Source organism: Harmonia axyridis, chromosome 5, assembly GCF_914767665.1.
Source record: "Harmonia axyridis chromosome 5, icHarAxyr1.1, whole genome shotgun sequence".
Taxonomy (NCBI): domain Eukaryota; kingdom Metazoa; phylum Arthropoda; class Insecta; order Coleoptera; family Coccinellidae; genus Harmonia; species Harmonia axyridis.
In genome coordinates this window covers 31,043,929-31,060,860 of record NC_059505.1, presented here as the reverse complement: position 1 = coordinate 31,060,860, position 16,932 = coordinate 31,043,929, and the positions used below count along the sequence as shown (strand labels likewise).

The following is a 16,932-nucleotide window of genomic DNA, read 5'->3' as shown; positions in this document are numbered from 1 at the left end:
CCTAATTCGAAACACTTTTGATGTTTTTCACACCATTTGTGTTGAATGCCAAACTGACATAAGTATAAATATCTTCGTTCATGTTATATATAAAATTAACTTTTCATTAATTAATCTAAAAAGCAAGATATTCATTCATTAATTTTTTTTTTCAGCTAAAAAACAGAATGGATCGGCTTTCCGAACTAGCAGTCTTGGCAGTGCTGGTGGAAGGACACCTCCTTTAGAAAGAAAGAGTAAATTTTCCATATCCAAGCTTTTGAGGCCGTGGAAATGGAAAAGAAAAAAGAAGTCAGAGAAACTTGAAGCCGTCTCGAGAAGTAAGTTTTCTTATGATTCTTATTCATACAGTTCCTCAAGTTCACCATCACTCTGTAAATTTATATCTTCTTTATTGGACCGAAATATCATTTCCAACTTTTTGCAGCTCAGTGTTTTTTCATAGATGTGAATTCAATCTAGAATTTTTTTTGTGCCTGAACTTTTTGACATAATATTATATTCTAAAACAAGTTGCAGAATGGGTTTCTATTCCAACACGAATGCAAAATGAGCGTTGGAATTGCCTTCTGCAACGAGTGTTAGACAATATTTTCTCTATTTCAGTCAAGCTTTGTGAAGTATTGTCGAAATTCGATGAAAAATTCATATTATACATCTTAGTGACTTTTATCTTGGCAGTTGGTGTGACTGTTACGAAAATTGACAGACTACGGAATTTGAATTTGAGTCATACGTTACGAATTTTTAGATAATTTATGATTACGCATTAAATTTGTGAATAATGTCTGACAAAATCGATTTAACACCACCAGAATTGAGAGAAATTGCGAATAATATAATTTCACTATATCCAAATTATATCACTTTGACAATTGACGTGCGTTGAAATTTGATAGTCAGTGTAGACAACCATAAAACGAAACATTATCAATGCTGTAATGAGTTCATTACATCACTGTTTTTAGTACTATAATGAACTCATAACAATACTGAAATAGAGAAAAGTTAATCACAACATTGTGTTCATTTTTTGTTCATTATAGGCAGTCGTAGATAAAACGTTTTACTATACATGTGTGATAATGCATCATTTCTATATTCGTGTGCTTACATAACTCTTGCTACGCACTCGTTTTCAACTTACACACTCATATAGTAATGATGCCTTTATCCCACTTGTATAGTAAATAACCATTATGTGACCACAAAAAATCACATAATTGTCAGGTTCTCTAAAATTATAGAATAATATTTTTCTCCATGAAGAAATGAAACCAGTATAATAATGACCTCTAAAAGTTTTCGCTTTCAATTCACCTTTTCCAATGCTTGTCACATCTATTGAAAACACCCTATGTATGATGGAAGTTTAGATGACTTAGAAACCTGAGATACTGAATGCAGACTCCACAGTCTACTATTTCGCAATTTGGTCCATCTCCAGATATTCTTCCCTTTTGGATGAATCTCACGTCCTACTTTTTTCGTTTCAGCCTTAGAAAGAAAAATATCTGTCCGAGCTAATAGAGATGAATTGGTGCAGAAAGGCATTCTCCTGCCAGAAAGTCCACTCAGTCCTATAAAATCCGAACCAGGTGAGTTTTTTCTATCCCATTTCGATGCAGATTCGAGGGAAATATATCAGAGCGAATCCCTATATATCTGCACTTTATGAGATCATGATGAGAATATTCTCGGTCGAGCGAAATTATTATGATACTAAATGGGCTAGATGACAGATTTCGAAATCCTCTCCTGCTATTTTCTAGAAAACCTAATATATATCTAACGGTAGCACTTAAAAGTGACGTATTAAGTAGCTCTGATTGGTGTTTAAAATGTGTTGTTGTATTAATCCTTTCATTTTATTGAAAATTTTTTTGATCCCAATATTTAAGTTCAATTAGAGTCTTTTTTTAGGATTTTTTCAAGATAAAAGGTTTTGCGTTGAGAGGCTTCAATTTCATATTGAAGAAGATTAGTATATTTCAAGAAAAATCAATAGATGTTCATTTCATTGTGAAGAGGAAGGTATGGCATGAACGAAGAAGAACGATATCAGCCAAATGGCCACGTAACATAGATAGAGGGAACATATACGTCATTCAGTAAGCAAATTTTGTCCCCGACATAAACTATCAAATTTGACATGGAGCGCGCGAAAATGAAAACATATCAGTGATACGATATTTCACTCAATTCGCGAGTTTCTCCACAAAGAACGCACTTCTTATGTCCCATAGTGAATCAACGTTTCATATCAACTCAAAATATATTGAAATAAATACCTAAATATATCAGAAACTCAGAAAACAAACTTCAAGCGGGCCAAACGACGTGAAACAACCGATGACATTAGGAGAGCAAAAGTTGCCAAACCTTGGATATCAGCAGGTAGATACAGAAAATAATAAATATTATGCTTATTATAAATTCGACAATTAGGAAAAATATCGGATCCCAAATATTCAAATTTGCATATTTAATCGGGAATCACTCAAATAAATATATTTCATTCAATATAATATACATTCATAATGATATAGTAAAATTGTGGATTCGAAAATATATCACAATCCGACATCGTAATCTCACCATGTTGGGCACATGCAAAAATTGCGTATACTCCCTCTATCCATATTTATCCATGTCAATGGTCAATTCTCACCTTTTCATCTGTATGTCCTCTATAAACGATTCCCATCTTTAAGGTCTTGTATCGATTATTGAGCATTTGGCATAGACCTTATCTTTCACGTGGCCCAAAAGGAAAAATTCTGAAGGTGTTGAATCACAAGATCTCTTTTCTTGCAAAATTTCTATTGTTTGGTTGCTTGTGTGGCATTCAGCGCTGTCTGGTTGAAAATAAACGTCGTCTACATCAATATCTACCAATTCTTGCCATAAAAAAGCCATTAATCATACCTCTGCAGCGCAATCCATCCACCGTAACTGTTGTCCCAGCCTCATTTTCGAATAGTCCAATCACACCACAAGCCTAAAACCTGCACCATACATTGACACGTTGAGGCTGGAGAGGCTTTTCAACAATTATTCTTGGATTACCCGAGCCCCAAATGCGGTAATGCTGCTTATTAATCTAGCCTCCGAGGTGACAATGACAATCAGGAAGATACGACGTTGGCGTTGATCGACCTGCTTGAGTTAACCGAACTTTAAAAGCCTTTAGCCCCAAGTCTTATGCAAATACACTGATCAACAATTGCTAGGGATCACTTATGAACTTCTCTTCATTTGTATTTTTTTCAAGTTATCTCGTGAATATCTGTACATTATATGTTCTCTAAGGAAAAAGTAAGATGTTTTGAGTTGATTATATCAAAGTCTTCCTCACTTCATCGGCTCTTGTTCACAAAATCGATTATTATCTGTAGGCTGTTACAGGTGGAGTGAAAAGCAATGTGGTATTTGTTATTAAATCTGTTTTTTTCTCTCGTTCAAACACATAAGGTGACAATAATTGAAGAAATGAGAACAATATCAGCTTATCAGTCATGCCGAGAAGACGTTTGGCTCCTGTGCAACTGGACCAAATCATACGGTGGATACAGGAAGGTTTGTCCCAGCGAGAAGTGTCCCGGCGGTTGAATGTTTCGCAAAGTGTCGTGAGTCGGGCTTGGAATAGGTTCATCCAAAACGACTCAGTAGCTTATGTTCATGGGGGAGGTCGGCAGCGCAGTACAACAGCTGCCCAAGATCGTCTTTTGATCCTCAATACTAGGAGAAATCCCACTTACCCGGCGTCGCGGCTCAATAGATCACTGAGAGTTGCAACAGGAGTTCTAATTTCGAACCAGACTGTAAGACGACGACTACATGTTCGTGGTTTGAGAGCACGTAGGAGGGTACAACATCCCCGTTTGAATAGGGAACACCGGGTTCATCGACGGCAATGGGCTGAGGAACACCGCAATTGGACACTTGAAGATTGGAGCCGATGTTTATTTACGGATGAGTCTAGATTTCGTTTGGTCAACTCGTATTCTTGCTTGGACGTATTCTTGCTTGGAGGGAAAGAGGTCGAAGGTATGCAGAACAGTTTATGGTACCCACAACAGCTTTTGGCGGAGGTTCTATATGTGTAAGGGGAGGCATTTGTTTGAACCAACGCACAGAGTTGGTTGTTCTGCAGAACACCACCATGACCAGCCAGAGATATCACGATATGATTATTGAACCCATAATTGTTTCGTTTGCGGCATCCGTGGGCGAGAATTTCATTTTAATTGACGATAATGCCCGTCCACACCGTAGTCGTCTGGTTAATGAAGCGCTAGAAACTCATGCTATTGATAGGATGGACTGGCCAGCTCGCTCTCCAGACATGAATTGCATCGAACATGTCTGGTCTGAGATGTCTAGACAATTGTCAACTTTAGAATAACCGATCAATAACCTGGAGGACCTTTCTAACGCTTTACGGGATATATGGACGAATTTGCCCCAAAATTTTATAAATCGTTTGATCGAAAGTATGCCTCGTAGGGTAGAATGCTTGAGACGAGCTCGTGGGGTACCAACTAGGTACTAGCTTAACCGAAACTTCAGCCTTCTTGTGGTTTCATCATAAAATTTTTATGTTATTCAAACACAGAATTTTGAGTGTTCCTAATAAAGTCTTTTTTCCTCTCCAACTTTCCATTTTTTCATTCTTTTCTCAAGTGAACCATATTATCAACTGAAAATACTCTGATATCTGACTAAATTTATAATCTTGGAGCGAATATTTCAGAAATAAATTTAGAACAAGTAAGTGATCCCTATCAATTGTTGAGCAGTGTAGATAGATATAATGTATTAATCTCTAAATATCTCTGAGTAATATGTCTTTTGTGTAATACCCAATTCCCAAAATCGAGGAGGAATCGACAAACCTGGGTTTTTGTCAACACTTCGGGCTACATCAGCAATATTATCAGTTGTTCTTGAATTTTGATTGGTTTCTATTCTATTCACATCACTAACTTGTTCCAACAGCTCAAGTTTTTCCACCAGTTTCACTACTGATATTCGAGGAGATGCTTCACGACGACCTTAGTGCTTGTATCGTTCTATTTTTAGTAATGGTGTAGTTTTTTGTCGTCAAATGCTAGAAAATGACAGCTTAAAAAGTGATTACTGCCCAGATAGCGAGCTATTCAAAATGAAACCTTGTATTGGAAAACCTCGTCATCTAAGTCTAAGACAATTAGTGCTTGGATGCTTTAATACCATCATTTAGCATATTATTATAATTAAAGAAGCTGTCTCCAGCCGTAGCCTTGAGGAACACCTTATCATTCGGTATAAATATGGGAAAGGTTGTTAATCTGTCAGTTTGGTAGTATTTTTATTAATTTGTATTGTTTTCGAATAATCAAAATGCGAATTCCTTAGGTGAAATAAGGCCATTGAACACACCTTGATTACGCCTTTATTCTTCAGGGTCAAGTATCTATAAGTCTGAAATTTCCTAGAAGATATCGAAGAGTGTTGTTTGAAATGGTTGTGGCCATTAAATCAAAGAAAAACAATAATTCACGTTTCCAATATAAGAGACTAGGCTTTATTTCAGATGAAATGATATCGTAGATTTATCTCCAGACATGTCAATTTTACTGGTACACCAATTACCGGCTCGTGTTTATTATTATTGCTCGACGAAGGTGAGATTGTGTAATTGTTTATGTTCATTCACTGGCTGCTCGGAATAACTTTATCTAGACGATTGTTTATAACATGAGAATACACGACATTGCAGGTAATATAACTTGTAATTTACCTCATTGTGGCCGGTCATATCGAAACAATTAGAAATAATTAAGACTGGATTGTATCCTCAATGTGCGTCAATTGGCAGTTGTGATACGCTGTTCCTCTCGCGTTGCCTGCTTTTTTTTGGCGCCTTATTTAAAAATTCAGATATGTAATCTTCAAATGGAAAAAATTTACAAATTTTCTGAAATGCCAATATGCAAAAAATTTTCGAGGGGTGCCGTTTTCATGTCAAGAATATGAAGCATTTATTCAAACAAAAACTGTAAATTTTAGAATGATCAATTTGGTGTCGATAAAAAAAGGGCTTCCAATAAGAGGTTTCATTTTGAATAACCCGCTATCTGGACAGCTGTCAGTTTTGAAGCTGTCATATTTTGATAAATAAAATTGTTGGAAAAATGTGGTAAATGACAAGTATCATGTCTTTCATTTTTTTTCATAGAACACCATTTAAGAGTATTAAACTAGATAAAAGAAGCATATGTCATTTTCAGTTAGAAAATTTTGTCCCCAACATGAACTATCAAATTTGACATGAAGCGCGCGGAAATGAAAACATATCAGTGATACGATATTCCACTCAATTCAATTTTCTCAATTTTCAATTTCAATTTTCTCCACAAAGAACTCACTTCTTATGTCCCATAGTGAATCAACGTTTCGTGTTAAATCAAAATATATTGAAATAAATACCTAGATATGTCAGAAATTCAGAAAACAAACTTCAAGCGCCAAACGACGTGAAACAACCGATGACACTAGGAGAGCAAAAGTTGCCAAACCTTGGATATCAGTAGGTGGATACAGAAAATAATTAATATTCTGCTTGTTATAAATTCTACAATTAGGAAAAATATCGGATTCTAAATTGTATTCAAATTTGCATATTCAGTCGGGCATAACTCAAATAAATATTTTTCTTTCAATATAATATACATTTATAATGATATAGTCCAATTTGTGGATTTGAAAATATATCACAATCTGACAATTTAATTTAACCATGTTGGAGACATGTAAAAATTGCGTATACTCCCTCTATCTATGTTAATTACTCTATGAACACCACCAATAATCTACTGATACATAGTTGCGCCCTTGGGCGTTATTGAAGTGTACAGAATTGACTCCAACATTAAAGAGACAAAGGTTGATGCTCACGTCACCATAAAGGAGAGAATGCAGAAATTTGAATTTCAGCCAATGATAAAATAGTATTGAACATGTAGAACCAATCAAAACTATCTTGTGCCTCCGATCAGCTGATGCAAGCATCATGTGTCTCACTCTTATGTTTCAGTTGACTCCTTTCTCTATACGCGCTGTATACATATTTTTAGATCATTGCGCACAAGAGATCAGGAAGTTTTGATATCTGAGAACTGTTCAAAAGACCGAAGTAAAGATATTGTAGCAAACCTGAAAGATTTAATCATGCTTGCAAAAGCTGCAGACTCTTCTCATTTTCCCATAATGCATCTGGTCATCAAAATAGCACATTCATTATGCCTAAGATGCGTAGAAACCCTGATGTGTGTACTTATACCTGTGAAACTATCGGACAAAATGGGAGATTTTTCAGATTTAGGCCTTCTTGATTCTGAGAGATCACTAAAGTTTCAGATGGTGCATATATCGTTTATATTTGACATTTCTCGTGATTCTCGACTTTCTTGACCTTTGAGTACAGAATATTAATATATTATGTTGTATACTCGTGGCAATCTTCTATACTCTGAATAGGCCAATAGCTGTCTGTCATTATATTCCAATAATTTCATTATGAATTCGATATGAAATGAATTGTAAAAAATTCGAATAATTCTGAAGAGCACCACCTTATAGAACTCTTGTAAGCAGAACACCAAAGCAATAGGTGGACTATCTCAAAAAGTCTGAAACAAAATCGAATCAGTGCACACACGCACACCAGGGTTTCTAGGCATCTTAATTATGCCATGACATGGTGTCAATGGTGACATATTGCTGTTAGTAAACACAGAGTGTTCAAATGATTAATGAATGATTAAAACAGGTCTGACGAAAATCATTTTTCAGAAGAAAATGTCACAACCACGTGCTATACCACCAACAGCTCGCAGACTATCTCCCCTCAACAGACTCAAGTGACAAGTAGTAGCAACTTAACTGTACCTCAGGGACCACCGCCAGCGTATTCTATGTCACCTCTTGCGATGCACCATCACATGCAGATGAATCATCAGCTGCTGCAGCAGCAGCTGATCATGAACCCACAATTTGCCCAAGCGAATGCTGCCAATAACAATAGCATAGGTGAGTCAAGATGAAAAGGAAAGAAATAACTCAAGAAATCGTTATCGTTACCATTTTTGTACGTAGAATCGACTGAAATTATAATAGTTATTTATGCAACAAGTGCAAAAAGTGAATGTTTATTGCACTCGACGTGAAATTGTCAGACGAGGCCGTTAGGCCGAGTTGGACAACACGTCGAGTGCAATAAAAAATTTTTGCACGAGTTGCATACAACATTTTTTCTACGTTCATGCAAAAAGCAAAAAATGATTTATTGAGGTGCGGCACTAGGTGTAGTAAAATGAAAAGCGCAACTTGAATACTTTATTATCAATATAGATTTGCATTGAAACAGGAACTAATACGTTACGAACAATTTAACTCAAACTTCATTTTTACCCTCAATGTTGAAAATGAATGAACAATTGGTGCAATTTTCAATATGAATATTTCGTAGTGAAGTACTTTTTAAATCCACTTCTTGATTTGTTACTGCTGTAAACGTACTAGTACTTGGTAACTGTACATCGTTATTTCCTTCAGGCTGAAATATTTGTTTGTCATGATGACAGAACGTTGAAGTAGAATGACAGATGAGTGCAATAAAAACTTTATTGCACTAGTGCAATAAAGTACTTCTTTTTCCACTAAATATAGTTCAATAAAGTTTTGCTTTTTGCATGAATGTAAAAAAAAATATAGGTTCTAATTTGAAAATCTTGAGTTTTGATGAATTGTCCAAGTTCATAATCTTCAATATTTCAATGGGAAAAATCATTGTCTCAAACCCCAATATGCAAATTTTCAGCTCAAAATTATGATTAGTTTTCCATAAACGTCAAAAACGTGAGCGATCAAAGAATTATTTCGTTACCAGTCTGTCAAAACAATCACTTTACTGCTCACAAAACAAATTTTGAGGGTCTATTCCGAACGTTTCATCGTATAGTGGAAGGTTGATCATGATTCATGCAAATTCTTATGAAATCATTATTTTATATGAATGCTGATAAACATTAGTATGGTAGTTGAAAATTAAATCGAAACCAACCAAAACCAATTATTGTTACGAATTGAATGAATACGAACAATCATACTAATTACATCGACAATAGCAAAGGGTTGACAACACAAATTTTAGAAATTGTCGAAATTGACCCATTTTGTGTGCTTTCTCAAGATTGTTGAATCGTTTCATCAGAATCAGTGTTCATTTGTGAATACTGAAAGAAATTTAAGAAGAATTCATAGACATTATTCAATTAATCAACTCACTATTTGTCGTATTGTAGACAAATTTGAAAGTTAATTCTGTTTACATGATAAGAAAGTACCTTTTCCTCTTGGACCACTTTAAAATTTGTCTATAATACCTACGACGAATGACTGAGAGAACTGAATAATAATTGTTGTCTTGATATTGATGATGGACTATATGTTAGATAGTTATTTGGGCTGTTTCCATCATCTATGATGATGGAATTCTTCTTAAATTCCTCTCAGTATATTCAACAATTTCTGAACTTTCTTGAATCGTGTATATTTCCAAGATTAAATGGCATAACCTACGGAATTCAAATGACATGAAAAATGTCAAAAATTAAACATTGTGTTAATAACCATTTTAAATTATATAATTCTCATTGGAAAACCTTTCACTATTAAAAGGAGATTTTATTTTGGCATATTGAAAATTCATATGAATGTAAGTCCCGAAATCTTTCAATTCAAAGAGAGTTTGGAGGATAAACATACAGTTGAACAATCAGTTGATCAATTCGTAGATAAAATAAATCGAACTTTTCAAAGGATGTTTTCAATATTCCTCTAGGCCTCTGTAAGAACTCAACAAGCCTAGAGCTAGTGCGTGTCATAAAACCGGTTGGATACAAATATAGGTATATTTTATTCGAATGTTTTATCCGCTAGGTGTAAACTAATTATCATTCCTTACAAGACAAGTAAGAGAACTTCTGCCTTAACAAAGATGAGTCGTTTTTTTTTACTCATGATCACACACGATTATATACGCGTAACTTCTTCTATTCTAAAATTCTAAGAATTTCAGTATCACATTGATCTCATTGCCACTATTTTATAAATTCGCATTAATGAATTTGGACCATATTTCATTCGTGACTATTACAAGCTAAAACCATCCTTCACAGGGAATCACATCGAATTAAATCCAACGAATTGTCATACAGACCCTTCCAAGAAAATTAGTCATTCCATTATTTCGTAATTTTGTGGCGCCAGCTTGGAAAGATGCCATAACACCAACTATATTAGAAACAGAAATTTGAATTACAAACAATAATATCACTTTGTCAACACTGAGTTATTTATAATCTCTGTTGAGTTGATATGGATATCTAAATACCAAAGGGGTAGAATTGTTTCTTGGCAGAAATAATGAATTGCTGAGGATTATCAGTTCATTTATATTTCCAAGAGGAAGGACGTCATATAAAGTTTCCATCTCGCATTCGTCTTGAGAGTTTAGGTTTCAATCAATTCCTCGTAGTATCAAAATACATGGAGATGCCTGTTCCCTTCAAGATGTAACCATAGCAACCGTTTAGTTTCGACATCTTCAGGTATTTGAGGTGTTGCCGTTGGTGATACAATGGGGCATTAATAAGAGGGATTACCACCACGTGCCTTCCCGCGTATCAGTCAAACTTTGGTACCCATTCATTTCTCCTCTGGCTCTTCTGCGATAACCAAACTTTGTACGGTGTACGAAGTTGTACATTTACCATTTCCTCATCGTCTTTCTATTTCCGAAGCAAATAAGTAGAGGACAGCACTGTACGACGCTCACAATCACTGTACGTTTTTCACAAAATTATAGTTTTACCTTGTTTGTAAATATTTTTAGTAGGTTTGTTTTCACGATTATTTTTGAAATATATCAGTGCTAAGTACATTGTACATGTCATAAATTCTTTTGTTACTAACATTTACTTACTACAGTGTAGATTATTGTTAGAGGAAATTATGTGAAAATCCCTTAAAAATCGGTGATTTGTAAAAAGAAATATCTCTTATTTTAATTATTAATATTAATAATATTAATAAAATATTAGTGACATCGTATTATCAATATGATTATTAGTGAAATGATTATAATTATTTTTAAATATTTAACTAAACATTTTCCATGTTTTTCAAAACAAGTTATGTTCTATTGTTTTATACCTATTATTTTATCTTTAATATGAATTAGTTCTATTAATGTTCAAGATTATATCACGAAAAAAATCGAGTATTGTTTAATTTTCTTTAGTCAATTATTCCTCGAAAATTTTTTTCTTACAATATATTCGATATAACTGTTAAATTGTTTCATTCTCATATTGTTTTATTTTTTTTCTCATCAATACGCATAAGATTCATTAATCCAGAAAATTATTTGACTTTCATGATAACAAACTACTGAAATATTGATATCGAACTAGATACAATTACTAAAGAATAAGCGAGTAATTTAATTACATTATTTCGTAATATAATATTCACTATTCTAGAATTTTCATGTCTATTGCTGCACCCTTTTTTTTTCAAAAAGTATAGTTGTGGTATATTTTACTCGCTGAAGTGTTACAATTTGAAAGTCTTGAACGGCAACGCTGAATATTTGACTCCAGAACGAAGTGTACTATCATAGAAGGCATCTCTAAGTATTTAATCGTCTGAGATTGATAGACAACAAGTGTTCCAAACTCGCTCGATGTGTGGAAAATATTGTGTCAGGGTGACCATGCACTATCCAATTGAAGAAGTTGTTTATTCAACAGCTGATCAGCTGAAGAATATAATCAACACATTTTCTTTATAGTACTTGATTTCTACATTCAATTAATTGAATACCAAATCGAAACAAGCCAAAACATACCTTACCGTAAATGTCATAGTTTGGTAAGCTAAAAATTCAACACTGCATTGTTTTTCTCTCCTTCGCTTGACCTTCAAACGGCATTGATGCTTCTGTAAACGAAATCGTGATTTATTGCCCTTTTGCCACTTACAAAACCCCAAACGTTGTTGTTGGGTTTAGTGGTTGCGCAGTGATTCTGCCGTTAGCCATTATTCGAAGGGTTACAGATAAACTTTTTCAAATAATTACTTTTTTACGGAAAACCATTATACGTTATAGTCATGATTGGACCGCTGAAAATTTTACATGCGTTAACTAGAAACAGATTTCAATCGAGTAAATATTCGATATACTGCGATTTAGGAAATACATATTAGGAATAGAGCTTGGCAAGGTTTCTTTCATTTGGAGAAGTCTTACTAAATGCGTAGCGAAAATATCATGTTTCTTTATTGCGTTTCTGCGGCTAGTTCGTTTTTAGTTTATCGCTTCAGTTCTCCCCCTGCTCCTTGGATTTTAATTGTATATTTGGGTATTATTGGTACAAAAATAGATTGTAATATCGTGTTGATCCTATAGGCAAAAAAACAATTTACTAAAACTGAAGGCGGGAAATCCCAACTCAAAATTCCATCCAATTCTTCCAGTTTCTTCATTATGACATTACATTCCATAAAAATGGCACCCAATTTCGTTGTTTCTGAATCATTCCCATGACTATCAGGCGTTTTGAAATGACTTCTTGCATCTTTCTCAATGATCCTGCCAATTCTTGTTGCGTTTGACAAGAGTTTTCATCAAGTGATGGCTCCATTTCTGAATCTTCTAAAATTTTCTCTCTTCCACCGGCCATGCTAGTCTTCGACGTCAAAATCACCGTTTTTGAAGCGTTGAAACCACTCTCGGCACTTTCTTTCACTAATAGCGGCCTCATCATATGTATTTGAGAGCATTCGATGAGCCTCAGCCGCAGATTTCTTCATAATAAAGTAGAAAATTAAAACCTCCCGTTAAAGACGAGAATTTGGCTCGTAAGCTGAGATTTTCAATCGGGAATAACTTTATGATGCAGACTTAAATCTACTAATATTTCGATGGCGTTATGTTTACAAATACCTAAGCTCATTGTAAGACATCTACTATCTATTTATTGTTTGGAAACAGCTCATTTTCATTAATCTAAAAATGTAACAAACTAAAGGGTGTTACATTCAAACCAATCTCCGCTGGACAATAAGTATTTTTGGTAATATTGTTAATTAAACTAATAAAGAATGTTGTTACTTTATGAGCACACACAAAACTATTGTATTTTTGTCCACCCTGTACCAATTGGAATCAACATGTGATACATTTTTGGAATCAGCTCAGCTAGAGTAATCGGAAAAATGAGACAAAATGGGGGTGTTCCATTTAAAAAATGATGGTGACGTTATCACTCGAAAGTAATTCAGCCTGTATATTATATTTTTATTTTAAAATACGGTAAATTAAATTAAAAAATCGACTTGTTTCAGGATTATGTCTTAAAATAGTCTGTTTAGCTAAAAATGAATTTGTTCCATACTTTACGGACATAGTAAAATTGTGGATTCGAAAATATATCGTACAATCCGACAACGTAATGTAACCATGTTGGGGACATGTAAAAACTGCGTATACTTCCTAGGGTTGAAACTAATCGTTCGAGACTAACCTAGGTTTGAAATTCGGCAACATTCAGCAACATTTTTGGCGGTCGCGAGGAAATCCGAATACTCCTGGTAAGGAGTCTTGATAAGAGGCATATCGGCCTACAAGTCAGGAGTCAAGTAGGAGTAGGTCTTGCCGATAGCAGCAAAAGTTGCTTTGGCGAAGTTACCCAATGTTCCAGTTGAACCCCTAGCAGAGGTATAACAATCTTCAACGATTTCATAAACCCTTCGCTTCGCCAAAATCCAAAAAAAAAACATCAGTGACCTTCAAATACCCCTCTCCCACCCCCGTATTCCCCTCATACTCCCATCAAAATCGCCGCATGTGTCGTAACCGTCTTGTACGACCTAACCATAGAACATCGCATCTGCAAGCAACCCCCCGAACCTGCGCAGCAAGCGTCGGAAAACAATTTCCCGTTCTTTTCTCGCACAGTTCCGGAGATTGCGGCCTCCGATCGTCAACGCGTCCCCGCGTCTCCACCGCCCCGACGTTACTTACACGGCGCCCCCAGTTCTATCCGAGTCTCGTACGAAGCCTCCTCGAGACCGCGAATCTTCGGGCCCCCAAGTGAACCATCCGCCCATGTAGTGTGGACGGCCCCCCCGACGTGTTCAGGGGTGAGGAGGGGCGTTAGGGGACAATTCACCTGTACGAATGGGGGCTACCGCCCGGTGGTCAGTCTACGAGCCAGCCGGCTTCGCAGGGCCCCAGCCGAGCGGTCCTGAGATCATCGATGATGGGCTATATTATGGGCTGTACATGCTTTAAAGGTACGGATGAAACTGCGTTGTTCCGACCTACACACGAGCCTGATCGATATCTCCAGCTCAGGCTCTTACGTAAACATTTCGCCTCGTTTAACGCCAAAAATCACCTCGTTGAATGCTAAATTGTTGAATGTAATTACGTTCTTGTGTCGAGGGCGTAGTAAAGTAATATAAGCGTCTTCGATTTTTCGTTTGGATTGACAACGACATGATGTTTTGTGGATGCAGCACGAAACCATATGATTTAATCCTCCTAATACAAGAGGTTTGTTGAAATATTTACTTCGATCGCTCTTCAAGTGCATTGTGGGATTTAACTTTTAATATCAACTCTTTCCTACACTCTTTCCGAAGTAATCTTCTACCCCTTCAATATTTGTTTGTATTGTTCTGGCGCTTTTCATCGTCATATGACTACTCAGTGCAAATATAGGTCAATATGACTTCTTTTGATATCCCTTAATCGAAGCTGCAATTTATGAATAGACATTTATTTCCTTTTATGTTGTTTTCGTTTTATTGCCTCTAATGGTAATAAATTGTATTTCCCAACATATTGGCCGCTAAGTGATATATTTCTTCTATTTGTGGGGGTTGGATTTAGTCATAAAAATATAAAGGGTATTTCATGTGAACATTTATTGGAAACGAGATTTAGTTTTGCAATTACTGATTGTTTGAATGACTGTGATTCCATAATTTCTAAAAATTGAGATTAAAAAATTAATTATTCTTGAAAGACCAAAACTAATTGCAATTATACCGAATACTAGAGACCTAACAAACGTATTAGATTTTAGTAATAGTTTGTGCTATAGTTATTTATGCAACAAGTGCAAAAAGTGAATGTTTATTGCACTCGACGTGGACAACACGTCGAGTGCAATAAACAATTTTTGCACGAGTTGCATACAACATTTTTTCTACGTTCATGCAAAAAGCAAAGAATGATTTAATAAGGTGCGGCACTAGGTGTAGGAAAATGAAAAGCGCAACTTGAATACTTTATTATTAATATCGATTTGCATTGAAACAGGAACTAATACGTTACGAACAATTTAACTCAAACTTTATTTTTACCCTCAATGTTGAAAGTGAATTGGTGCAATTTTCAATTTGAATATTTCGTAGTGAAGTACTTTTTAAATCCACTTATCCACTTCTTGATTTGTTACTGCTGTAAACGTACTAGTACTTGGTAACTGTACATCGTTATTTCCTTCAGGCTGAAATATTTGTTTTGCAACACTGAGTTTGTTTGCATGTGATTCCTCTACGTATCCCTCCGCTATTATTGTTATATTATTGAAATACTATTTTTTTTAATTTAAAAAATGCAGTTTCAAATGAACATGAGTAATTAATTGCCAGAACTCGTGAACTTAGGTCTTGCTTCTTGGTCACTGACAGATCGTATATGGATAACATCTTCAGGATAAGGCTTAGGAGGATTATCTTCTTCCAAAAAGTATGAGCAGGCAATGCCGAGAACATATTCGTTATGACTAAAACTGAGAGAAGTAACTGATGTATGATACTGATGGAATTGGCATAATCGTTTATTATTGAAACCATCCCATATATCAACGTAACCATCTGAGCCTCCAGTTGCAAATGTGTTATACACAGGATGAAAACTAAAGGCATTTACTGGATATATCTTTTCATCTTTTTTGATTCTGTGGCACTCAAAAGCATATTTTTTCTTTTGAATGTCTGGGTTTGTATCTAAATATTCTACAGCAACACGACCCTCTATACTACTCAATACAAATCCTTGTTTATTTGGGAAACATCTGATCGACCTAGTTTGGTATTTCAAATTAGATTCTCTTTTTTGAAGGGTCATATTACGAATATCCCAAACAAGAATTTTTCTTCCAGCTGTGCCAACTACTAATTTTTCTCCACATACACTCATAGTAAATACTTTATCTCCTTGGTTGTAACTGACACTACACATTGGAGTTCTGGGATCCCACAGCTTAACATGGTGGTCCCAACTACCACTAAGCACAACATTGACATCAGAATAATAATCAACACATTTTATAGCATTATTATGAGAACCAATAATGCTTTCAGCTGTTGTATTGAAATCAAAGGATTTCAGCTGTTGTATTGAAATCAAAGGATTTCAAAGTGTTATCTAATCCTCCACTGTATGCATGTACTGCGTCAGTAAAACAACAGTCCAAGACAGGGGAGTCATGTGAATATTTTTTTTGTCTTAAACTATTAACCGTTACATCATAAAGCCTGACATAGTTATTCCATGAGCTTACTAAAAGAAAGTGACTGGTGTTTGGACCATATTTCACTGCTGAAATTGCACCTTCGGGAGGGGAAGCTAGTTTATATTCCGTCTGAGATTTCATTTCAGAGACTATTATATTATTATACAGGGTTAGAACTATTTAGAGGGGCAATACAGGGATATCGAAAACCGTTAAAGATACAGGGTGGCTTAAATTACAAAAGAGTTGCGTTATTTAGGGATAAGTGTGTTGGTGTTAACAGATCTTA

The 16,932-nt window shown here is 35.3% G+C and overlaps 2 protein-coding genes across 6 annotated transcripts in view; one reads left to right on the top strand and one right to left on the bottom strand.

Moving 5' to 3' along the window:
* Positions 1-16,932, top strand: part of LOC123679729 (phosphatase and actin regulator 4) — a 68,688-nt gene that overhangs the window by 44,608 nt on the left and 7,148 nt on the right. For all 5 annotated transcript variants that reach the window (XM_045617165.1, XM_045617162.1, XM_045617166.1 and 2 more), the window contains 3 exons: positions 156-320; positions 1,497-1,598; positions 7,840-8,076. In XM_045617165.1, the coding sequence (XP_045473121.1) occupies positions 156-320; positions 1,497-1,598; positions 7,840-8,076 (504 nt within the window). The remainder of the gene's footprint in view (positions 1-155; positions 321-1,496; positions 1,599-7,839; positions 8,077-16,932) is intronic.
* LOC123679730 (mitotic checkpoint protein BUB3-like) lies at positions 15,749-16,784 on the bottom strand. The gene is given in 2 exon segments (XM_045617168.1): positions 15,749-16,546; positions 16,548-16,784. Coding segments are annotated over 2 exon segments (1,017 nt in total). The 3' UTR covers positions 15,749-15,766.